Source organism: Hyperoodon ampullatus (genome assembly GCF_949752795.1).
Source record: "Hyperoodon ampullatus genome assembly, chromosome: 15".
Taxonomy (NCBI): Eukaryota; Metazoa; Chordata; class Mammalia; order Artiodactyla; family Ziphiidae; genus Hyperoodon; species Hyperoodon ampullatus.
In genome coordinates, this window is record NC_136928.1 from 12848727 (window position 1) to 12875413 (window position 26687).

The window sequence follows — 26687 nt, forward strand, 5'->3', positions numbered from 1 at the left end:
CTTTACATTCTTGCTAACCCAAAGTACTGTTAGCTTTTTGTTTTTGTTTTTCCCAAATTGGTGCCTCATTACAGCCAGGTGATAGTGGAAGTCCAGGCTCCCACCTGGCCTTTGCTCACAGGGCCGAGGGCTGGGGTGCAGTATTTTCCTATCGTGTTTGTCTGGAGTAGGTTGGTCATTGTCTAAAAGTTTTCTAGCTATTCCTTTCCTGATGGGGTCTTTTTTCCTGTCTGCTCCCATAATGAGATTGTGGTCTGCCTCAACTTCCACGTTACCTAGAGGCCAGTTTGAGAACCGAATGGTGTTACAGATCAGTGTTTAGTTCTCAGATCTTTTACTGTGTCATTGTTGGTCAGTTTCACACATGGGTCACTCATTGTTGGTCAGTTTCACAAAAACTTTATATATACTAGTTGTTCTGTCATTTTTGTTTTTTAATCCTAAAAGACACACCAGGATTTCATACACGTATTTAGATAGTCCTTTTCTCTATTTCCTTCCTCTCCATTCCTCCCCTCACTCCCTAGTTGGGACAGCGAGGGGTTGCTGCTATGTTATTGCAGGGTAGGGATGGAATAGAGTGCTCCACCCACAGTCTCTGGAAGAGGGAGGGGAGAGGTAGGCTGCTTTTTATTACAGAGGGAGGATGAAAGCCAGGCCCTTCCCCCTTGACAGTTGCTGCACACGGTGGGGAGGTGGAGAGGGGCTGCCTCGTGGGAACGAGAGCAGGGCTCTGTCCGCAGCGTCTGCAGCTGCAGTGCCTGATGAGGGGAGGCGATGCCCCCTGGTTACTGCATGGCTGGGCTGTAAGATAGGCCTTGCCTCTGTGCTGGGGCAGGGCGCCACCTAGTCCTTGCAGGTGGGATGGCAGGACCCCGCCCGGAGTCTCCAAACACAGCTCCTGATGGGGCGGGCACCGAGGGCTGTGGCTTTTTCCGTGTGTTTGCCTGAAGTGGGGCAGGTGGGGCGAAAGTGTTTCTGCCCTGCTTAGTCTCTCTCCCTGACCAAGTTTTGGCCAAAAGAGCGAGGTTTTCATGGGCTCTCTTTTGGTGTGTGCCTGTGGGCATTTCTGGGTTGCAGGCCTCTCGAGAGCCCAAGGCCTGGTTATGTAGGGAGTTGGAGAAACAACAACAAAAGCTAGGGAATTCATAGTCCATTCCTGGTTCTCAGGGCCCTAGCCAGTCTTCTTTCCTCACCTTTTAGAGTCTTCTGCTAGTTGCATCATACATTTCATGCAGATTTTGTTGTGGTGGTAATTAGTGGGAGGAATAGCAGGGAATGTGCTTATCGCATATTTTTATGAACTGGAGGGGAGTGGTCTCTGATGGCTTTTTAAAAACTTTATATATATACTAGTTCTCCTGTCATTTTTGTTTTTTAATCCTAAGGATTTTATTTGGGCAACTTCTGTAATTCTATTAGCTTTCGGGTAGTATATTGACATAACTATGTATATTGTCAAAATTCCACTTTAGTTCTGAGTATCTCCTTTTAGTCCTATCAAGAGTTTTCAGCCTGTGTGGGTGTGAATTTCTGTTGTGTTTTTCCTGAGAACCCTGTGGGTAGCTAAAAGGAAGGAGTGGTTAGCATGGATTGCTGGCTCATTCTTTTAAGGTCAATGAAGAGTTTATGTAAATTTTTTTTGAGGAAGAAGTATTTGAAAGTTTATGACAGAAGACAGATTGTGAGCTAGAGAGCACAGTTTGAATTAGGTTGGATTCAATTTCTTGAGTATGCTTCAGCCTAAATTTTTTGGCTCCCAAGAAGTAATTGGTGTCTTTCTCTCTAGTCTCTGAAAGCTTAGTGTCTCTGCTGCCTTTACCACCAATGAGGTAGAAAAATGCATAGTATACTTGAATTTTGTATAGTGTCTTGACTATATTAACATTCCCCCTGTTTTCTGCCCCCAGAGAAGTCCTTAGTTATGAAAAGTAGGAATCAGGTTAAGAATTTATGCCAAGATATTCATAGTTGGTTGGTAGAATTTGATACATTATTAAAATTTTAATTCTCTGTTTTTTAGTTGTGTTTGGTGATCATAGACTTTGAAATATTTAAAGAAATATATGCTTACATGCCTTAACGTTTCATTTAAGAACATGATACAGTAGGAAATTCCCTGGTGGTCCAGTAGTTAGGACTCTGAACTTCCACTGCAGGGTTCAATCCCTGGTCGGGGAACTAAAATCCTATATAAGCCATGTGGCGTGGCCAAAACAACAACAACAACAACAACAACAACAACATTAAAGCTAATTTTTTCCACATTTTTTTATCACTTAAAGGTGGGAAAGGTTTTTATTCCTGGGCTGCCAGCTCCCTCCCTGACAATGTCGAACACGATGCCTCGGCCCAGCACCCCACTTGACGGCGTTAGTACTCCTAACCCTCTGAGTAAGCTGCTTGGATCCCTGGATGAGGTAAGACAGGGAGTGGGTGTTGTCAAAAATTAATAGTGTTTTAAAGAAGTTTGGTCAAATATTAGTTCTTCCCATGGTTAACTTTTTTCTGTTTTAACGATGACAGAATTGGAAGTTTGGCTAATGCTTGTAGAATGTGTGTATTTTCAAACACAAATGATTCAGTAAACATACATTGACTTCCCTTCTGATGTGTAAGGTACTTTTTGAAGGTGCTGCAGTGAGGAAAGTGATGCATTCTTTTTCAACTAGGGATCTTACAATTTACTTGGGTGGAACAGATGTACAGTCTGTTTTAAGAGATTATAATTTAAGATAGGTAGACTATTAAAACTTAAAGAGGAACAGAAAGTACCATAGGAGATTCACTGATAGGAAGATACATTCTGATGGGATGATGTGGTGGAATCAAAGGCTCCTCTTCTAGAGACGTGTCTACCTTGGTTTGGACCTGGAGGGTAAGTCGGATGTCTGTAGATGGAAGGGAGCTTTGGGGTAAGCGGAATTGCATGGGTGTGGGCATGGAGTCAGGACAGTGCGGAACATTTTAACACATAGTTGTATCTCCATCTCCCAGCATACAAGTGAAGACTCAAGGAGTCTGTGGAATGAATGAACGCTTATAAAAGTACACGTAGTCTCTTGGGTGAGGCAGGGCAGGGGGTGGGATAATAATAACCTGTTTTCTAGTGTTCTCTGTGTACTAGGCACTGTTCTGAGTGTTTTATATGTATTAACTCATTTAATCCCTTAAAACAGCTTTGTTAGGAAAATATTAATCCTTGTTTTACAAATGGGCACATAGAGAGATACAAGGAGGTTACTGGTCTAACGACATACAGCTAATAAATGGTAGAGCTAGGATTTACACTGTCTTCCTAACATGCTCTTGAAAAAGAAAGGATGAAAAGGTTTTTATTCCGAATGCAGTCTCCAGGGCATTATAGGTTTTTGAGCATGGAGTTAAGAATGTTAGGATTTGTGTTTTAAATAGGTTTATCTTGGGATTGCAGATAGACCAATTAGATCCCAAGTGCTGTAAGACTCTGGGGCCACCTCCTTCCGATTCCTTTCTTTCTCTCCTGATCTTGGTCCCTCAAGTCCAGGTAGTCTCCACAGCTTTGTAGTGCTGTCCATCAGATGTGCTATTTTTATCGACTTTTTCTAGTTGCTTTGGTGAGGACCTTGGTCTGCTACAAGGTACTTAGTCATGATTAGAGCAGAATGGTTTTAAATCATTATGTACAATTGCTAGACCATATGCAAAAAAGATATATAGTTTCTTTAACCTTAATTTCTCAAAACATGCTTCACATGTGTTGTATTTATGACTCTTTACAGGCTGTTCTCTTGTCCCCAGTTCCAGAACTAAGGGATTCTTCAAAGCTTCATGATTCTCTCTATAATGAGGATTATACTTTCCAACAGCTTGGAACTTACATTCATTCTATAAGAGACCCTGTCCATAACAGGGTAACGCTAGTAAGTATGCATATTTATTTTTAAAAGGTTAGGAAACTTTCCAAGAATTGTGACTGTTATTTAAAGTTTGTCAGAATGCAGAATTTTGTGAAAAATGGAAACGTTTCTTGTGATTTTTAAAATCTCTTGTAATGCGTCATTTTTTTGCCCTATTTTACTTTAAAGTAGTTCTGCCCAACTTTTCTGAAGTTCATGTATTCTTAAAAAATTTATTGAAAACAAAGCTTGTTCAATCAGTTGAATTTTATGTGGGCATGGTTTTTGTCTGTTAAAAGTGAGCCTCTTATTTTTGGTGATGGTGACTCAAGTGTCTATATGAAAATTAGACACTTTGTTAAAGACAAGAATTTTTGTAAATGTTTTACAAATAAGCACATTTATTGTTTCTAAAACTTCGAAGTATTCAATTCTGTTTGAAAAATATTGCTTGTTTTTCATTTATTTTATTGCATTTTTGTTGGACAGACAGTCTTGTGAAGCATCAGCTATTTTTAAGACATTCAGAGACTTAGAATGCACAGATTCTATTTACTTGCTCTTATTTGTTTCCATTCTTTTCCCTAGGAACTGAGTAATGGCTCCATGGTTAGGATCACTATTCCTGAAATTGCCACCTCTGAGTTAGGTATGATTAAGAATCAAACCTCACTTTGTGTGTTCTTAGTTTTATTTAAAAGATTTGGAGTAATTGCTGATTTACATGAATAATTGGGTTAAAAAATTTTGCTCTTTTTGAAGCCGTGAGATGGAGTTTTCTACTGTGCTGAGAAGCTTTAAAAAAGAGCTGGAGGGCACTTTGCTCTGTCTGCTCCACGTGTGCTCTAAGGCTGGGGGAACCCGGGAAGTGTGTGCTAGTTCTGCTTCTGTGAGATTTCTTATGAAAAAGAAGCCATGCAGTGAGATTACAGTGTATGGACACGCCTGTTGCAAGAAAATCTCAAAAACAAGGAAGCCCAAGCAACTAAAATAGTTTTTGGCATATTGATGGTTTTTAATCCAAAAATATATCTCTCAATTGTTAGATACATTGAAAATTAACATACTCGCCTTTAACTGAATAAAACAACGTTATAGTAAAAATACACTCAGGAGTATTTTGATAAAATTGGAGTCTGCTTGAATTATTATTGAAATGCAATTTGGAAAGTACTAGGTGAAAAATATTTCTGAACATAGAATAGTAAAGAAAACTGTGGAATTGAAAAGATTTGCCAACAAATGTAAATTAAGAAAAGAATGCTTGTATGATGTAAGAAAATTCAGGACATCTATTAGTTTCAAAGCCTAACTGCCAGAGCAGAGCGTTGGCAGATTGTGTGAATTCTGGAATTTGCTAAGTGGGCTAGAATGACTTTTGCGTTTTAGGAAGTATCTTTCATTGGTGTAGTAAATGATATTCTGAGTTCATATGGAGATGGCTTGCTTTTCTGAAAGGTATTTAGCCAGTGATCTCAAGATGTATAAGCCTAACCAAAGTACATAAAAACAAATAACAGGTTAATTAAAAAAAAAAATCTTACTCTCTCACGAGCAAATAGAAGTCACATAGTTCATGCACGTAAGTTTTTGTACTTATAAAGCTTTCCTCAGCCCCTCAGGCAGTATCTGGTTTATACTTATTTTGGATTCAGTCATGACAAACTTGATTATTAGGTTTTCTAACATTGGTTTCATTTGATTCCAACCTTTGCTGTATATGCACACACGTAGCAAATTGATGAGAAAAAGCATATGCTGCTGAGGATGGGCCTGGTGACAGTGCCAGTGGGAAGGGAAGAAAAGAATCCTCTAAAGAGATTATGGGAGGATACGAAAACATTGCAGTTTGGGGCCATTTCCTACTAAAAGCAGACCCAGGCCTCTTTATAGCAGTAGCCCTTGCCACCCTGAGGGGGTCACTGTATGACAGTGTAGCACTGTAAGTGATAGTCATACTAATGATATTGAGTCATTAGGAAAGTTATAGTTTACATGATATTGATTGATCAGAGAGCATGTAAAACATTTTAGAAACAATGCTGTCAGAAATAGTGAAAAGTTACAAAGCTTTGGTTAACCAGAATGTTCAATCATTCAGAACATATTTTAATGCTAGGTAAGCATTGCTGTTTGAGGAGGTATATATTGATTACATATTTACTGAAGTATTGAAGCAATATTTTATATGAATTTATTAATGTAGAAATTGTGTGTTTTTGTTAGAGTGGCCTTTAATTTATTGTCCAAACTAGGACATTTTTGAGAGTGAAATGGGGAGCTATTAATAACTGTCAGGGCCATGGATGTCAATCACTTCTGTCTGAGGTAATCTCAGCTCTTTGGTTACTCTATTTCTGATCCAAAATTAATGATCAGAAAGCTGCCCTGAGATCTCTCGCAAGCCCTGTTAAATTCAGTGTCAGTTGATTGGCTAGGTCAGATTTGCGTCCCATTGGCTCTTTAATGGCAGTTCTTTTTTCATAGTACTTGGCCTTTATATAGTACTAATTAAAAAATGTTCTTAGTAAAAGGGGAAAAGAAATGCATGCATAGGAAGCATACTAAAATTAATCTTTGCTTTTAACAGTACAAACTTGTTTGCAAGCAATTAAATTTATCCTGCCAAAAGAAGTAGCTGTTCAGATGCTTGTCAAGTGGTACAGTGTCCACAGTGCTCCAGGAGGACCCAGTTATCACTCAGAGTGGAACTTATTTGTGACTTGTCTCATGAACATGATGGGTTATAACACAGACCGCTTAGCATGGACAAGGAATGTAAGTACAGATAATTGTTTTTCCTTCTGAGATATGCTGTAGTTATCAATGTAATGTTCGCATAATTTTTTTTAACATCTTCATTGGAGTATAATTGCTTTACAATGGTGTGTTAGTTTCTGCTTTATAACAAAGTGAATCAGTTATACATATACATATATCCCCATATCTCTTCCCTCTTGCGTCTCCCTCCCTCCTACCCTCCCTATCCCACCCCTCTGGGTGGTCACAAAGCACCGAGCTGATCTCCCTGTGCTATGCGGCTGCTTCCCACTAGCTATCTATTTTACATTTGGTAGTGTATATATGTCCATGCCACTCTCTCACTTTGTCCCAGCTTATACTTCCCCCTCCCCATATCCTCAAGTCCATATCCTCAAGTCCATTCTCTAGTAGGTCTGTGTCTTTATTCCCGTCTTGCCCCAGGTTCTTCATGACCATTTTTTTTTTTTTTTAGATTCTGTATATATGTGTTACCATACGGTATTTGTTTTTCTCTTTCTGACTTACTTCACTATGACAGACTGTAGGTCCATCCACCTCACTACAAATAACTCAATTTCATTTCTTTTTATGGCTGAGTGATATTCCACTGTATATATGTGCCACATCTTCTTTATCCATTCATCTGTTGATGGACACTTAGGTTGTTTCCATGTCCTGGCTATTGTAAATAGAACATTGTGGTACATGACTTTTTTTGTGTGTGTGGTACGTGGGCCTCTCACTGTTGTGGCCTCTCCCGTTGCGGAGCACAGGCTCCGGACGCGCAGGCTCAGCGGCCATGGCTCATGGGCCTAGCCGCTCCGTGGCATGTGGGATCTTCCTGGACCGGGGCACGAACCCGTGTCCCCTGCATCGGCAGTCGGAGTTTCAACCACTGCGCCACCAGGGAAGCCCCCTATAGTTTTTATTTTTTGACTCGCATTTCATGGCTTACCTGTTTCATTCTCCTCTCCACCTAGCAACCAGAGTAATCCTGTCCAATAAAGTCAGATCAAGTCACTCCTCTGCTCAGAACCCTCCAGTGCCTTCCCATCCTACTCAGTAAAAGCCAAAGGCCTGCAAGACAGCACGTGACCCAGCTTCTCTCACGCCTGGTTTTACTGCTTACTCACCCCTGCCTTGCTCACACTGTCCCCACCGCACTGGTTCCATTGTTTCCCCTGAACACACCAAGCATGTTCCTGCCTCAGGGTCTTTGCACTTGCTGTTACCCCTGGAGAAAATTACTTCCCTCAGACAAGACAAGCTGAGGCCTTTTCCAGATGTCACCTCGGTACAGCCTGCCCTGTCCATTCTGTGTAGAATTGTACCTACGCTCCATGCCCCCCTTATTATCCCCTTTACCTTTTTTTCTCTTAGCACTAATTATATATAATATGCTGTATATTTTATTTATTTTGTTTGTGTGTCTCTTCTCCTCCCACAGGAAGGTAAATTCTGTGTGGGCAGGGATTTTTGTTTGGTTTTGTTCACTACTCTGTCTCTAGGACCTACAGTAGTGCCTGGCATAGATGGGTGCTTAGTGAACATTTGTTGAATGAACGCCCTTTTCCACCTGAATGAAGTATTATTTTCAACATTTTGTGTCTGTTGCATCATATGAAAGAATCGCCCTCTGCCATTTCCTTGGGAAAAATTTTCCTGGGAAAATAGGGACAATTTTCTTATTCCAAACAATTGCATGAATGCTACTTCATTCCAGATTTTTCCATTCTTTATTAAATATGAAAAAATTGTGCCTTATAGAAACCGAGGATTTCTACAATATGAATAAGTCCACGTCAGCTTCTTGTAGTTTTTGTATGTTACTGTCCTGTGGAACTTGTTGAGGAATACAGATCACTGTGCCCCATTCTCTAGCAGAGAGCCAGTGCCCCCTCGTGTTTCCATGCTGTGGTTAGGACTGAGCATCCACAGTTTTTTTCTTTCGTAAAGAAGAACATGATTCTTTGATTTACTTATTGCACGATAGCCCTAAAGGAAGGAACGAGGAAGTCAGCTCTGACATTTATCTGTAGGACTGCGTAGTTAAACCCTGCTGTCTTCTGGCCTCACCGTCAGAGTTCAGGGTGAAATGGTCCTCAGTGGCAAATGGTTTTTATTTTGCTTTGTCCGGATATATCTCTTTTTTGTTTTCATTTAAGTAATAAAGTGGAGGGTAGAGTACCGAATTTCTGCCAATGACTAGCTCTGTGATTTTGGCATTTCTTTGGGCCTTCCTTAATTTACGAATGAGTTAAATGAGAGGACTGGGCCAGATGTTGCTTTTTGGTTCTTACATTCTGTGAGTGGTTGCATCTAGGGTTAACTCTGCTGTCCTTTGGGATGCTCATATTTTCATTAGATAGATATTGAGTTCCTGATGTGGGCCAGGCATGAAGCCAGGCTTTTCAGATACGCATTAGGGAAGACAGATGTTTCCTCTCATGGAGTTGACTGTCCTAGGGGAAGGCAGATAAATGAATATTTTATATCCAGGTTGTGATAGATCAAGGTCAGGGATCCACAGAATTATATAACAGGATTGGCTAACCTGTGACATATTAAAATAATGAAAATAAGACAGATCCATATATGTCACAAAGAGGTATCTGTATCAGACAATCGCCACTGTCCTTTCCCATAACTCCAGGTCTTAATGAATCTGATAACCATAGCTGGGACATTCTTTCTGACTGTGGGACTTAAGACTATGTGTGTGTGTGCGCGCGTGCACACACGCACGGTATATTTGGTTGAAGTTTTAGGTAAGATAGCTATCATTTCATCTGTTGCTTTGATTTTGCTCTTGTTATTTTTGTTTTTTGATAATATTATGGTAAGTTGGGCTGTGTTTTATTTAAATGCTTCACAAGAAAACCTGTTCTCTTGATCAGTTTTTAAAATTACTTTATTCAGTTTAAAAAAGTACTTTGTGTGGTTTTATATTTAAACATTTAGTTTTAAAAATTATTGCTATCTATGTTTAGTTTTTATATAGAAATCAACTTTCAGATGAATGAGAGTAATTGATAAATATGTAAGTTTTTATAGCATAGGAAAATAGCTATTGCTATTTATAAGGTTATGGTTGATTAGTTGGTAGTTCAGTGCCTGTGTAAAGTAGCAGGTGGCAAAGGTTATGCCAGAGGGAATTGAATAAGACTGAAGTTTTAGAAAATTGCTTTTATGTAACTCATTAGGATAGGCTAACTATTATAACAGAAAGCTCTCAGAAGATATAATGGCTCACACACAATAAAAATGTGTATCTTGTTCATATAACAGTATTTAGCAGGTAAACAGGCCTCATGGTTATTAGGGACCCAGGCTGATGGAGCATCTGTCTTCTTCAACGTGAGGCTTCAAAGATAGCCTTAGAGTTGACGCTAGATGCAAGGGAAAGAGCCTAGGGGAGCATGAATGGGAGGTTTTCATGAACTGGGCCTGGCAGTGGTGACATCTACTTTCATTCATAATCACACTGTCAGAGGGCCACACCTAACTGTGAGGGGGCAGGGATACATAGCCTGGCTGTGGGTCCAGGAGAAAGAGGAGAACACAGATTTTGGAGAGTAGCTACCCATCTCTGCCATAGAATTGTTAGACTGTCACTGCAGACAGACTCTAAATAAATGTCTGCTAAGTTCTGACATTTGGCTAACACTGGGTTGATTCTTTGAGACTTGGCATATTTTGGGTATAGCTAATGGTCCTGTTCTTTCTACCAGTGGAGTGAAGATCTGTGTCATCAGAGAAGTAGGGGAGGAAAGGAAGCTACCGTTGCAGTACCTGTGCGCCCAGGCACTGGACTAGGTGCTTTACATAGATGATTTCATTTAGTCTTCACAATGATCCTAGAAGAAAGGTTTTCGTACCATGTTTTTCCAGATGAGAAAATGAGTTTTGGTGACATTCCTCAGTTTCCATAATTGGTAGAACTGATTTCAGGATCATTTAAGTTGATCAGTTGTCAGTGATAAATTTACATGATTTTGTCTTCTCTTTTGGGGTTATCTTCCAGTTTGACTTTGAAGGATCACTTTCCCCAGTCATTGCACCCAAAAAAGCAAGACCTTCTGAGACGGGATCTGATGATGTAAGCATTGTTTTTTCTTGCTAATAAAAATTAATCTGTGAGTATTATTCTGGTCCCCCACATTTGTAGTGTTCCTGTTGATTTGTGTGTATTTCTAACACCTTTTACTTATTTTAATACTGAATGACAGCTACTTTGAAGGACAGGACCTGTTACATTTTCTGTGGCTATTTATTCACTTTTGTCTTTGATGATCATCTAAAAATTACTAAACATACATAATGCTGTGTGATTTAAATTTGGGTTTATAGATGTTTTACTGCCAATTGATCACCTAAAGTGACAGCATTTGCCTTTTTAGGCAGTGTTTCTTTAATTTAGGTTTTCAAACGTATCAGATTCCATGGGTGTATTCTTGTTGTTTCAAAACATTCTTTTAAAATTGAGGTTTCATTTCCATAAATGAAATGCTCAGATCTTAAGTATGCAGTTTGATCAGTTTTGACAAATGCACACTCGTGTGACCCACACTCCTCTCAAGAACAAAACATTTCCATCATTCCATAAAGCTCTCTTGTGCCATTTTAAATCATTTTTTTCTTCTCAAGGCGTCCACTGATTTGAATTCTGTCATATATTAGCGTTGCCAGCTCTAGAACTTGATACAAATGAAGGAATATAGTATATAATCTCTGGCATAAGGTTTCTTTCATTCAGCATAATGCTTTTGAGATTCATCCATGTTGTTGCAGATATCAGTAGTTTGTGCCTTTTTATTGGTGGGTAGTATGAATATACCACAGTTTGTTTATTCATTCTTCTGCTGATGGATACCTAGCCCATTTCCGTTATTTGACTGTTATGTGTAAAGCTGCTGCCAACATTCAGCAATAAGTCTTTGTGGACATATATTTTCATTTCTCTTGGCTAAATACCTAGCAGTGAACTTGTTGGGTCATTGCTGGTTCTCAGACTGGTTATACCATGTTAACGCTGACGAGTAATATATGAGTTGGCCAATATTTGCTGTCGGTCTTTTTCCTTTTAACCATTTGGATATGTGGAAAGCAGTTTCTCTAAGAGGTTTTAATTTACCTTTCCCTAATGGCTCATGATGTTAGGCACTGTTTCATATGCTTATTAGCTACTTACATATGTTTGTGTGAAGTTTCTGTTCAGGTGTTTTACCTGTTTTTAAATTGGATTTAAAAAAATATTAAGCTGTAGAAGTTCTTTATATATTTTAGATATGACATTCTTTGTCATATGTGTATTTTGGGAATATTTTCTCCCAGTATGTGGCTTAACAGTGTCTTTTGGTGAGCAGAATTTTTTATATTGGTTGTCTAACTTATAAATTTTTTACTTTTATGGTTGGTTCTATATCTGTTCCAAGAGTTTTTAAGTTAGAATAACACACTGTATTGAGCCTGACAAAAGCACCAATAAATTCCAAGTTGTGACAAAACCATAGACCACATTCTCTCGACACAATACAATAAATCACAAGTAGAAACTAAAACACACTTAATACTTGTAAAGTGTAGCACAGTTTGAATATAAAATTCAGTTGACTATTAGGCACATTACTAGCGTCATCATCTTATAAACATTGAAAGATACATATACCAGCTAGATACAAGTAGACCTCTCCTCTTACTAAAACCCAAATCAATGTAGTGGTCCTTATACCTGCCTGTCTACACTTCCCACCTTTCCTTCTTTACTTTTGGCTCATAAGACATTGCCTAAGATAATCTGAAATTTTTCTCTCTCAATCTCTACCTAGGTAGTAGGATTTTTCTTCCAAAGTCTCTTCCCTAAGAGGGTGTGACTACATTTTTTCAAGTGGTTTTTAAAGGTGGCTTGTCTTAATATTTATTGCTGGCACCTGGAAACTGCTTAGCCATTTGAAGTGTTGGTTCTAATTTTTCAGCATTGTGATTTTTCATACTATTAACAACTTAATGTGAAAATGGAACTTGAATTGTTTTAAGTGAATTTGATTTTCTTTTTTAATGATGACATTACAGGAGGGATTATTTAAAAAGTTAATATCCTTTTTATTCTTCTCAGGACTGGGAATATTTACTAAATTCAGACTACCACCAGAATGTTGAGTCTCATCTTTTGAATAGATCTTTATGTTTGAGTCCTTTGGAAGTTTCACAGATGAAGGATGAGGATTTGTCACAGAATCTCAGTTTGGACTCTTCTACACTTCTTTTCACTCACATACCTGCAATTTTTTTTGTTCTTCACCTGGTCTATGAGGAGCTTAAGTTGAACACTCTAATGGGAGAAGGAATTCGTTCACTTGTTGAACTTCTCGTTCAGTTGGCAAGGTAAATGTTGTTTGTAGATTAGAAACTTCAAGAGGTCGTTAGTTGACTTGATCTTAGACATGAATATCATATAGGAGGCTTGCAAATAAATTTCTGAAATCTACCATCTCAACAAACCACAGCATTTTCTATAAACAACAGAATTGTTTGAAGGTATCCACTATGTAAGGGCCTGTGGGTCATGCTGGGGTTGCTGGTCTTTGTCCTAAGATGAGTGGGAAGACACCGGAGTGTGTTACACGGTGAGGATGACCTGCTTAGCTTTCATTTTGACAGGATGACTGTGGTGAAAGGTCTGTAATGACACCTGCTGTTTTTGTAGTAATGCGTATGTTCAGATAGTGTTTACAGTGAACAAAATCATAATTTACATGTAGGAATTGTCAAAGTAGGCATTAGAATCCCTGTTTCAGTGATGAGGAAACTTGCCCAAGTTTGTTTCTAAGAACAGGTGTCGTTTGCTAGTCCTGGGCTGTCTTTGCTGTTCCTTTGTTGTCTCAGTCTGTGGTCTTCCCCGTCTTTCAGGCTCTCTTAGTGGATCCATAATAAGATTGTTCTGATAATACTTTTAAAAGCCTTTCTAGCACCTTGTGTTTGGCACTGAACTGGGAAGGTCATACTTAGGTGTTATTTGAGCCTTTGTGACCCTTGGTGATAAAGAAAGTTAACTTTGAATCAAAATGCCAACCTCTGTGTTAAGGTTGTCGTATGTTTTCTAATTTCTGTTATCTTCCTTGAGATACTGAAATTCTTTTCTGAGACATGGCAGTTTTAATTGATGGTCAGTTTCTCTTAATGACAAATCATTACTATGATGAAAATACTTTTGTAATGAAATGATTTTCAAACCCTAATCATGGCTCTCTGAAACAGGTAACAGTTGTAAAATGTTTTACATTTTGTAAAGTATTTCTCGCATATTATCTTACTTAATCTTAAAAACTTGAGAGTGAGTTAACTGGTGTTGCTCCATTTTCTAGAAGAAAAAATACTGAGATTCATAGAGTTGACTTGCTGACTATCACACAGCTAATAAATTAAAAGAGGAGAAAATGGACCACAGTGTTTTCACAGTAGTTTTATCCACAAAATTCATCTAGCAAAAGGAGTTTGGGTTCCATTTGTCATACTGGGCACTTTAAAGTCCAGAAATAGAATACAGAGGCTCTAGATCTGGTTGTCTTCTTTCTCATAAGTAAATTTTTTTAATTGAAAAGTTCAACTGATGAGTCCTTCTAACTCTTTGGGAGGAAAATGCTATAATACCTTCCTTGTTATTTCTTTTTTATATGTTCTTATTGTTTTAGGGACTTAAAATTGGAGGCTTATGTAGATCATTACTACAGAGATTACCCAACACTTGTCAGAACTACTGGACAAGTGTGTACAATTGATCAAGGTAAGTGTGCTGTTAAAGGTTTTCTGAACAATGTAGTGACATTACCTTGTATTTTTCTTGGTGAATAGCAGAGGATATATTTCTTACCATTAGCCTCTAAATCAGGGGCAGTGTCTTTCCACCAGGCAGATTTTAGTTTGTCGTGTTCGACCTCTGACTTGTAGTAAGCCATAATCTCTTCAGTGTAGGGGGAAAATGTTACTCATCCCTAAGCTTCTGCCTTGCAAAAGCTTAGAGCTTCCAGTGCCAAGGGTGCTCTGCTGTCCTGTGCTGCCCAGGGAGTAGCCACCTGCCATGTGCTATTGAAGTTAATTATATTAAAAATTCAGTGCCTCAGTTGCACTGGCCACGTTTCAAGTGCTCAGTAGCCACATGGGGCTAGTGATTGCCATATTGGACAGTACAGATACAGAACATTTCCATAACCACTGTACTGTCTTAGACCCTGAGTTAAAGCGACTCAGGATCGGGGCCCAGTTGTTAAAACAGAGCACAATCCTGGGTGTATTGTCTGTTTTCTCATCTTTAGGGTTAGGGCAGAAATTTTTGGTTAGAGTCTTTATATGCCTTGAACACAAGAATTTTTCTAAATTTCCTTCCAGGATTGGATAAAATATTAGTCAGTTAAATTCCACATATTATAATATGGTCAGTTACTTACTGTGGCAGAAAACATGAAGCATTTTGGAGACTATGGAAAAATGTTATTCTGATCGTTTTCAAATGATAGGTATTGTTGATTATTTTTCCTTTAGAATAAAACAGTATTGTATTAATGTATCTTTATAAACATTTATCTAATTTTAAAGGACAAACAGGATTTATGCATCATCCATCATTTTTTACTTCTGAGCCACCAAGTATTTATCAGTGGGTGAGTTCTTGTCTGAAGGGTGAAGGAATGCCACCCTATCCTTACCTCCCCGTCATCTGTGAAAGAAGCAGACTTGTAGTCTTGGTATGTATTCAAAGTGTTGCCGAACTTGTTTTTTTCTTTTTCTCTTTCAGTATAATTTAAAAAATTATCATACAGTTAAATTAACTTTTTTTTTTCATTTTGTGTATAGCTCTGAGGATTTCAACAAATGTAGAGTTCATGTAATCACCACCATAATTAGGATTCAAAACAGTTTCATCACCCCCCTCAGAAAATTCCCTCATGCTTTTGAGATTCATCCAAGTGTTGCTGTATCAGCAGTTCGTTGCACTTAACTGCTGAGTGCCAGCTATACATTGTGTGGATATATCACATTGGTTTATCCGTTCATCCACTGAAGATATTTGGGTTGACTCCAGTTGTTAGAAATTATGAATAGAGTTGCTGTAAACATTCATGTCCAGGTTTTTTGTGTGAACAGAAGTTTTCATTTCTCTAGGGTAGATACCCAGAGGTGTGATTGATGGCCATATAGTAAGTATATATTTAAGATTAATATATGTGTATTTAAGAAACTGTAAACTGTTTTTCAGAGTATATGTACCATTTTACAGTTCCACCATCAATGTGTGAGAGTTCCAATTTCCCTGCATCCTGATCAGTGTTTGGTATTGTCATGATTTGTAATTTTTGTCATTCTGATAGATGTGTAGTGATATCTCATTGTGGTTTTAATTTGCATTTTCTTAATGGCTAGTGATATTTTGAGTATTCCTAGATATGAGGTTTTGTCAGATATATGGATTTCAAGTATTCTTTCCTGTAGTTTGTCATGTTCCATTGTTCTCTTAATGTTTCCTTTGTGAAGCAAAAATGTTTAATTTTGATGAAGCCAGTTTATCCAGTTTTTTTTCTTTTATGGATCGTGCTTTTGGTGTCATGTCTATAAATTCATTGTTTAGGTCACAAGGATTTTCTCCAGTTTTCTTCTAGAAGTTTTACGGTTTTATGTTTTACATTTAGATCTATGATCCATTTTGTTAATTTTTATAAGATGTGAGGTTTATGTTGAGATTTTTATTCCATTTGGATGGTCAATTCTTTTAACAGCATTTGTTGAGAACACTATTCTTTCTCTTTTGCACTTTTGTTAAGAATCAGTTGACCACATTCTTGTGAGTCTGTTTCTAGACTTTTTGTTCTGGTCCATTGATCTGTGTTGTGGTCCACACACTCTTGATTACTGTAGCTTTATAGTAAGTCTTAAAATTGGTTAGTATGACTTTTCCTTCCATTACTTTGCTTTTTCAAAACTGTTTTAGCTATTTAAATTCCTTTGCCTTTTCATTTAAACTTTATAATCAACTTGTCCATAGCTACAAAAAATCCTACTTGAATTTTTAAAAATAAAATAATTTTTATTTTTAAAAATTAATTCATTTTGTTAATACATAGTTAATCAAAGATCAGACCTTCAAATAGAACCAGAGGGTGTTGGCAAAGGTGAGTTCCTTCACACTCCTTTCTCTTGGTCCCCCTACTGGAGTGGCCTGCCTACAGGTCTTTTGTGGACCTTTCTGGAGATGGAGCCTTCCCAGACTTAGAGGAGAACCAGATCTTTTGTCTCCTCTCCCAGATGTCACTGGAGTATATGAATGTCCTTGCTCCTCACCCATCTTTTCCTTTACTCTGCATTCTGCTTTGCTTCATGTTGAGAAAGGCTTCAGAACCCCCTGTGGCTCTGAAATTGACACGCAGAATGGTAATTCTGCTTTTTTTAAAAAAAAATGCTGATAAAATATACATAACATAATATTTATTATTTTAACTATTTTTAAGTGTACAATTCAGTGGCGTTAAATACATTCACAGTGTATTAAGAGCAGCTTAATCCCAGAACTTTTTCATTCCTTGCTGCTTGTGTGGAAACATTCAGGTGAAATCACCAGATGTATTGGTCCTGTCCAACTCTGCTGAAATGGGTTAGACTCAGTGTTATATCTACCCAAAAGGGAGCCAGAGAAATATGAATAAGCCAGAGTTGTTCAGCCTCCAGCTTAAATAATAGTAGTCAATTTGTAGATATTCATATTATATCTTTGTTAGATATGATGTCAGCTAGCTTTAGGAATATATGATTTGCAGTGCTTGTATTGGTTTAGAATGTAGGACTTGAAGATCCTCCAGCATTGTGCTGAAATTTTAATAAGTCATGCTGCTACTTTCTTTCAGAAAAAAGAAAAAGCTGCAGGCGTAGATCTTAGTGGTAGTAGCAAGTATTCAAGCGAGAACTTTGAAGGCTGAAGCAGAGAAGGGTTAGGCCTAGAGGGGTAGAGAGTTAGGGTGTACCTCACCAAATGTCAATCAGTTTATAAGTAGATAAACAAAGGTTGGTACATCTGTATAATGGAATACTCATCAGCAGTAAAAAGAAACAAGCTACTGATACGTGCAGTAACGTGGATGAATCTCAAAGGAGTGCTGAGTTAAAGAAGTAGGGCACAGAAGACTACATGTTCTATGACTCCATTTGCATGACGTTGTAGAGTAGGCAAAATTTAGGGAGAGAAAAAAGATGAGTTGTTTCCACTGCTTGGTGTAGGGGAGGGAGTGGATTGACTCCAAGGGGCACCAGGGAACTTTTTGGTGTGATGCAGGCATTCTGTGTCGTGACTGTGGTAGTGGTTATATGATTGTATAACATTTGTCAAAGCACAGAGCTGTACATTTAAAGTGGGTGAATTTTCCTATATGTAATTATGCCCCAGTAGTTTAAAAACTAATGTTAACTTTCTCCTTATGCAGAGTATTGCACTCTACATACTTGGTGATGAAAGTTCTGTTTCTGATGAATCCTCACAGTATTTATCCAGAATAAGTATAGGTAAGTCAGTCTAATGTTAAGCTTCTCCAAACAAATTTTTTTTTTTGAGTTTATTAATTAATTAATTTATTTTTGCTGTGTTGGGTCTTCGTTTCTGTGCGAGGGCTTTCTCTAGTTGTGGCAAGCGGGGGCCACTCTTCATCGCAGTGCGTGGGCCTCTCACTCTCGCGGCCTCTCCTATTGCGGAGCACAGGCTCCAGACGCGCAGGCTCAGTAGTTGTGGCTCACAGGCCCAGTCGCTCCGCGGCATGTGGGATCCTCCCAGAGCAGGGCTCGAACCTGTGTCCCCTGCATTAGCAGGCAGATTCTCAACCACTGCACCACCAGGGAAGCCCCAAACAAATTTTTATAGATGTTGATATCAGAGTTGAAATTTAAAAAATTAAAAATTTTCTAAGTGTACTTTAGAGGCCATGTCTTGCCTCATTTTAGAGGTGACATAATTGCACCGTTTTAGTCTGGAGTCCACATCTGACTTTTAGAGACCAAGTTTGCTTAAAATCTAACAAATTTTACATTTTCAGTGTGCCTAAAAAGGACTGTTTTAGCCCCAGGGAAATGATTATACTTTCCAGCCTGCCAGAGTACTGCTTATTATTTTTTAGCAGTTGTTTATTAAATGAATTTTTATTTGCAAATGTTTTCTACATGTTGTGTGTTTTCTTTACCAGGATAACTATCAAAATAAAGTTTCATTTTGTTTTAGCCCCACAGAAGTCACAAGCAGAACAAGAGGAGAACAGGTGACTTTTATTCAGATTGTGCTTTTACACAATCTGTTTAATAACTTCGTATTTAATAACTTCATGTTTGTTCTCTTATAGGTTTAGTTTCAGGCATTCTACATCAGTTTCTAGTCTAGCTGAGAGGTTAGTCGTCTGGATGACTAATGTAGGTAAGGTGGTCTTTGTTACTGTTCATGTGTCTTTGAAATCCTTTCCCTGGACTCCTTCCTAAGTAGGCCCTGCGTCCTCAGAGCTCACTAGAGCTGGAAGGCGTGAGAAGGGAGGGCCTCTTGCTCTACAGAAGGATCCCACAGGATGGAGATGATGGCCCATCAAGCCACCCTTCCTTTCCCTGACAGTCTCACAGCTTCCCTATACTAATATCTGGGCTATCAGAAATGAGTATTTCTGGCAAAATCTAAAAGTAACGTGTAAATATTTCAGGGTATGCTTTTGAATGATACAGGCCAGGGATTTTATGCACCAAGAGGCAGATTCACCTGGGACAAGAGAAAGGAAGGAAAAGAGTTTATTCTCTCTTCCTAAGCCTGTGCCTTTAGGTTTTAAGCTGAGTAAAATACTAAAATTTCCTATAAAAATGAACTAAAAATTTTAAAAAATATTACTGATATGAAAATGTAAAAAAGGAGAATGTTATAGAGTAGTATGTTAGAAAGTAATGCTTTAATGAATATTACAGGATGTTTCTGAATTCTTATTTAGGGAATGTTCTAAATGACTTAGTTTCTCACTGTTCTTTTTTGTATGCTTCCTTTACAATTCCAATAATTGTCATATAGTATTACAGATGAGATACTTATGCTGAAAAATATGAGTTCTGTTCATTTGAATATTACATAGTATTTAATAAAAGCGTTATTCTCAAATAAGGTAACATTTTAACCTCAATAATTAATCAACTTTCTATATTAATAAATAATGTATAATATTATAAAATTTAGAAAATTTTTACAGAAGAAATTAATTAACCTGAGGATTTGAAGTTTTTTTTTAATGAAATATGGTATACATATGAGTGTATAAACTGTATTTAGAGGATAATAATAAAATGAACATTGATGTCCTGGTGACCCACCATTAGAAATAAAACATTGCCAATGTAGTAGAAAGCCCTGTGGATCTACTCCTGCATGGCATCCTTTTCTCATACACCCATCACTAGAGGTAAAGTACCCGTCCCATACCCTACCTAAATTTTGTATTACCTTCTGTCATTTGTTTTTATCACTTCATATATTGCTTAGTGATGTATGTTTTTTAACTTTATGTAAATAGATATAAATATAAACATTTTTTTTACTATCTTATTTTCTTCACTCAATATTATTATTTAAAGATGCATCCATGTTGACTCATGTAGCAGAAGAGCATTCATTTTCACTGCTGTATGATCTACTGCTTGAATATATCACAACTTATTTATCCATTCTATTGATGATAGCAATTGGGCTCTTTCCTCCCTTCCCTTTTTTGCCATAATGAAACATTACTAATGAATATTTTAATGCTTATGTCCCGGTGCCACGTGCACAACGTTCTGTATGTCTGTTGGTGGACCGTAGGGGTGGACCTAACTCTGCATGCTGAATGTTTTCCAAAGTGGTTGGACCCGTATACACCACCACTGGCTGTGGAAGAGAATTACTGTTGCTCTGCATAGTTACCAACACTTGGTATCGATTGACTTTAATATGTGTCTGTCAAATGAGTGTGAACTTTTATTTTCTAGTGGTTTTAATTTACATTTCCCTGATCACTCATTGGATAGAGCATCTTTTTTATATGTTTATTGACCATTTGTGTTTCCTCTTAGGGAAATGTCTTTTTGTCCTTTGTGTTTTTCCTATTGGATTGTTTGTCTTTTTCTTTCTTTTTTTTTTTTTTTTTTTTTTTTTGCGGTATGCGGGCCTCTCACTGTTGTGGCCTCTCCCATTGTGGAGCACAGGCTCTGGACACGCAGGCTCAGCGGCCAAGGCTCACGGGCCCAGCCGCTCTGCGGCATGTGGGATCTTCCCGGACCGGGGCATGAACCCGTGTCCCCTGCATTGGCAGGCAGACTCTCAACCACTGCACCACCAGGGAAGCCCTGTTTGTCTTTCTCTTAAAGTTTTTAGGAATTTTTTGTTTAAAACAAAATTTTATACTCATCCCTGAGGTCAAGACACTGGTTTGGTAGTAAGATGAATAAAATCAGTTTCTTGCTTATTTGTTAGGATAGAGTTTACTAACTTCACTCAGAGAATAATTGGGACAGTGGTAAGTCTAAGTGAAAAATTTTCTCCCTTCCTTTCACCACAAGGTTTCGCTTTAAGAGACTTGGAAACTCTTCCCTTTGGAATTGCTCTTCCCATCAGAGATGCGATTTATCACTGTCGGGAGCAGCCTGCTTCAGACTGGCCAGAAGCTGTCTGCCTCTTGATTGGACGCCAGGATCTTTCTAAGCAGGCCTGTGAAGGAAACTTGCCCAAAGGGAAATCTGTGAGTATCAATATGGAAAGTCCATATTCAGATTTAGCCTCAATAAAATCAGAGTAGAAATGTTCTCCATTTTCCTTTAAGTCTTTTTGCAAGTGTAGATATCAGATTATCTTTTATATTACATGCTAGATATGGTTTAAAATTGGACAAGTCTTATTAATTGTAAATCGAACATGGGAACAGATTTTGTGAATGCTCTGTTTTGCCTGGACCTTTCTGTACCTTGAGTCAGGACAAGTGCCGAGTCAGTAGAGCAGCTACCATGACTGATTGATTCCCTGCTTGTACCATGTTAGTAATTAACTACTTTGTAATTATTATGTGGAAATAGGGAGAGCACATAATGTCCTGAATTTGAATAAATTATAACTGTTTTCTCCTTCATACTTTTTTGATGTGTTGCATTTCTTAAATTTAACCTTTTACATAGGTGTAAATATATCTTTAATCACATAAAACGGAAGCCCCAGGAAAAAGGTTTTTTTCCAGGGGGGCACTAAAGTTGTTCAGAAGCTGTCTTAATGTTATCCCTCCTCAAACAGTGTCCTTCATCAATGTTCAAATCTGTTTTTTTAAGAATGGGTTCTAAGACCCTACAAATAGAAAGTGAAATATATCGTTATCCTCCTTTCTTTTTAAAATCAGCCTCTTTTAAAACTTAAAAATGGAACTTTTAAAACTTCTTCTAGAACTCCAGTTAACTTTAAAAAAAATGATAGCACCTGCATTTACTCTGAGGATCAAGGAGGATTCAGGGATGGTTATTCCACCCCTGGTGACTTTGGTACTTTATGTCTCTGAGAAAACAGTGCAGATTTGGCTCATCTTTTATTAACCTTTGAACCAACACATAATAATCAATACATTGTAACTGTTCATAATCCACATTAGATCTTAGGCTATTAATGCTTCTTCAGAGACTGTTGTCAAAATTTATTCCCAACATCAGAGTTGTATAATGGATCTGTGACAGAAGCAGTTTCCATGGGGGATCCCATCTCCAGCAGGGTTGTTCCAGCACATCTGTCTTTTAATCTGCACTGAAATAACAACTCTTAGTTGAATTAGCATTTGTCTTGTTTTAAACAGAAAACCAAATTTTTTTGCTAATAATATGGTTATCTTTACCTTGACCAAGGTATGTCTTTAGCATTTAGACCTCTTTTATTACTGTGAATGTGAGAACATCATTAGCACTAAAGCCAAATGGTATTGATAATTATTCATCTATATTTATAAGTCATTTTAAGTAATTCTGGCTAAATTAAATTTGTTCAGTTATTTGAGGTTACATTTTATAACTCGTCTCAAATTTATCAGCTATTTGGGTCTATATCTTATTGCTAACTCACCTATTAGAATGTAGCTTCTTTTAAAATTAGATGTTCCATAGGAATTATAATAAATTTTTATCAACTAAAGTCAGACTGATTATCTAGTCATATCTACCTTTATTCTTTTTTCAGGCTAATGTCGCTTCCACATTAAATGTTGCAAAACTTTAGCATTTCACCTAGGAGTTAATTTTTGGTGAAAGGAGTTAAAACTGAGAGAAAATGAGATTTCTGCTATTAACATCTGTCTTAAAGTCTGACTGAATTATGTGGACTGGGAAGGCTCCTAGTAAAGTACATGCTGAGCTTATGAGGACAGAATGATAAGCAAGGAATGAACTCTCCTCACTTGTTTTGCTTCATTTCATCCCTTTCCTTTTATGAAATATAGTTGGAACATACTTAGGAAAAAAAAAGTGAAAACCAACCATGATTTATTCTGTTTAAAGTACAGAAGTGAGAAAGTGTTGTCTGCCCTCCTCCAGCCCTTGGTTTATATCCTTCCAGGTTGTTTTCTTCTGCTTCTATCAATTAAAGACAGTATTTAAATTGGTGTTGGTTCTTTAGTGCGTGGGGTTAATATTCCATTTGCAGTAATTTGTGTCCTTTTTGGAATATTTAGGATATAGTTAGATTTTTACCATTTTTTTAGAATATATCTTTCAATGGAATCAGCCTCCCGACTATTGTCGTAAGTTGAAAGCTTTCCCCTTGGCTCAGTAAAGAATGTTTCCAAGTGGGCAATATAATTATACTTAAAAAAAAAAAGATTTTTACGTTAGAGTCCCAGTATGTATTGGGAACCCAAGCCAGCCCTGCTTTGGAATATATTTTTTCTCTGCACTGATGTAGACTTGGTACCTCATCCTGTGTATCCTCATGTTCAATAAGTGTGTGTTGGCTGGTTTTTAAATTAGTATTACAACCTAGTCTGTTACTCAGGTGCTCTCATCAGATGTTCCTTCAGGAACAGGAACTGAGGAGGAAGATGATGGCATGAATGACATGAATCAGGAGGTGATGTCACTAATATGGAGTGAAGACTTAAGGGTGCAGGATGTGCGAAGGCTTCTTCAGAGTGCGCATCCTGTCCGCGTCAACGTGGTGCAGTACCCAGAACTCAGTGACCATGAGTTCATTGAGGAAAAAGAGAACAGGTAAAGGAAAACATCAACTGCTGTAATTTAGGTAAAAATTTAAATAAAAAATTAAGTACTGCCTCATTTTGTTCAGCTGTAAGAATAAGCATGACTGTAGCATTCACACCTCACAGAGTTTCTCTGGGAATCAAGTGGGTCATTTCTACACGGTGCTTAGAGCACTGCCCAGTACATAGTAAAGCTCAATGCAGTCAGTGATTATTATCAGAGTTCATTGATTGTATGACGCTGATTTTTTTTTTGTACCTTTTACTATTTCTGAAATCAGATTATGTCTTTCAATCTGTAGGTGTTTGTAGGTGTTATGGTTTAAATGGCAGTGTTTTTTCTTTTTTAGTACCTCATGAAATAGTGCTGCATCTTAAAATCAATGGCATCTTAAATGGAAGGGGGAGGCTATACTGTTTTTGTTTTCACTATTATAATTTTGTAGATTATGTATAGTGTTTCTGCTAAACATGTTATGGAATGTAGTCTGCTGGCCTGATTCTAAATTTCCCTGATTTTAAATTAATGTGGGGCAGTGTTCCCAGAGAATCTTAGGACAGCAAAATTTTCCTCACCAATGAACTAGAAAGCAGCTATATATATTTACAGTTGGAGAGGGTGCTTGTGAATAACTTTGTCTGCAGAGAGAACTTCAGCCTCTGGTTAGCCTCAGAAGGAGGAGGGATATTTCTGTCTTCAGATATAACTTGTCTTAAGTGTTTCCTGGTTATGAATGCCCCTGCTTCCATAATTTCTGTTGGATGCCATTTATTTTAACATAGAAACAAATTCAAAAGCAGTGTATTAGTTTCAAAGTATAGCCTGTAGAAGCCATTTTAACCTTGAACATAGTTGACATATAGTGCTATTAGTCCTATAAGTCCTCACCATCAAGTAAATGAAACTCCTTCTGTGTTTCCTGGAGACACCATGAAATCCACTGACCTCCAAAACAGGGACTTCCTTTTTTACCTTGTGTGCACCCATGGAGGTGGCACTTGGGCTACATTCACAAAAAGGATGAGAGGAGGATCCCAGCTAAACTGATAACAGCACAGTGAGGAAACCCAACAAATGTGATACTTTCCTCTGAGAGGGTTAGCATCATTTAGAGTAGAATTACAGGTTTTACTTTTTGAATACTTAGGGAGAGTTGGCTTGGTTTATACAACAGCTGATTTTAATTCAAAGCAAATATGAAACAGAAGAAAGAAACGTGTCTCCCCTTTAGAGTTTCTGATGGGAGTAAGAGTATTAGAATGAGAACAGCCGTGTTTAGATGACTCACTCAGGACTTTGTATGGATTTACTTTGATGTGGCTTCATCTTACACAGCACTGCTGCTTTTGAAATACTTGCCTACAGATTACATTCCAGTTTTTTTTGTTTAAAATTTTTTCACATGTTGGTTTTAATTTTAATTATAGATTGCTCCAGTTGTGTCAGCGAACTATGGCTCTTCCAGTAGGACGGGGAATGTTTACCTTGTTTTCATACCATCCTGTTCCAACGGAGCCATTGCCTATTCCTAAGTTGAATTTGACAGGTATGTTAAATTCTGGGCTCAGTGAGAAAGGAAAATGGGTATATATTTAGTGGAGTTCTTTTGAATCATTGTAGTTAAAACCAAAGAAATGCTCTATCCCCCATGATATTAAATATTGTTAATAGCTACTGTAGTGATTATTGTTAATAGCTACTGTAGTGTTTATCAAAGCTCAAATAGCAAATCAAATTAAACATTGAGGGAAGTAGAATATAGCCCATTACTAAATTTTGTTTTTAATGAGACCATTTCAAGATATAAAAAGGCACGTGGGGAAGTTTAGAAAGATACTATTGAATGGTGAGATTATTAAACTTTAAATAACCTTAAAGTCAATATGTAAAAATATTTAGTCTTAAAATGTCTTGTTATGTCTTAGCATGAATAGATGATGCTTGTACAAAAACAAGAAAATATACTAAGCAAAAAGAAAAAATGGTCACTCATAGTAGTCCCAACTTGTTAGAGTTCACTAGTGTTAAATAACACTTTGGTTTATTTGTTTCCCAATTTTATTTCTCCATTTTATAATTTTATATTTGTTTATCAGAAAATTTAAACCTGTTTTAGAAATTGTTTTTAAAAATTTACTATATAGTGAGTGAGCATCCTTTTATATGTAGCATATATATGTGTACAATTATGTATATGTATTTTATACACATTTTTAATCAACAACTTCATTTTTATTTGCTCCAGAATATTTCGCTTAATGGAATATAGTTTATATAAACCACCTGGTATTTTTGGAAATTACTGTTTTTTGCCATTACAAACGTATTGTTGGGTTATATTTATCTTTTATCTTATCAGCAAGATTTTAAGACTGATGTAACATATTGTCAAATTTCCCTTCTGGTTGGTTACATGAGGTTTTACTTCTGCCAGATGTAAGTGTACTTATTTCCCAACGTTACTGATTATAATGGGTTTTATAGTGCACATCCACCTGATCTGGTTTGAATATATATACTAAATGTGACAGTTGTATACAGTTGAAATTGTTATTGAAAATCCCTTAAAGTATATAGTATATGTGACCCGTACAAATGTATGATACATACAGTAGTGTATAGGATGTAGTATATACAAATACCATTCCACCATATTTTAAGTTACATAATTAAAAAACCCAGGGTCCCACTGAGATTTGTAAAGAGCTTGTGTTTTTAGCAACATGCAGAAAATGAGATCGGCTAGTGAAGAACACATTCCTGTATCCTATATCACACCTTTTCTGGAGCCATAAT

General features: G+C 37.4%; 1 protein-coding gene across 1 annotated transcript in view; it reads left to right on the forward strand.

The window, feature by feature from the left end:
• The window catches only part of ANAPC1 (anaphase promoting complex subunit 1), a gene marked incomplete at its 5' end in the record, with an annotated part of 93404 nt that overhangs the window by 20792 nt on the left and 45925 nt on the right, over positions 1 to 26687 (forward strand). Inside the window, 14 exons of the mRNA XM_079720898.1 lie at positions 2286 to 2420; positions 3762 to 3902; positions 4467 to 4527; positions 6469 to 6656; positions 10666 to 10740; positions 12757 to 13025; positions 14333 to 14424; positions 15234 to 15382; positions 18107 to 18185; positions 18892 to 18928; positions 19010 to 19080; positions 21231 to 21409; positions 23686 to 23900; positions 25319 to 25437. Of these exons, the coding sequence (XP_079577024.1) occupies positions 2286 to 2420; positions 3762 to 3902; positions 4467 to 4527; positions 6469 to 6656; positions 10666 to 10740; positions 12757 to 13025; positions 14333 to 14424; positions 15234 to 15382; positions 18107 to 18185; positions 18892 to 18928; positions 19010 to 19080; positions 21231 to 21409; positions 23686 to 23900; positions 25319 to 25437 (1810 nt within the window). The remainder of the gene's footprint in view (positions 1 to 2285; positions 2421 to 3761; positions 3903 to 4466; positions 4528 to 6468; positions 6657 to 10665; positions 10741 to 12756; positions 13026 to 14332; positions 14425 to 15233; positions 15383 to 18106; positions 18186 to 18891; positions 18929 to 19009; positions 19081 to 21230; positions 21410 to 23685; positions 23901 to 25318; positions 25438 to 26687) is intronic.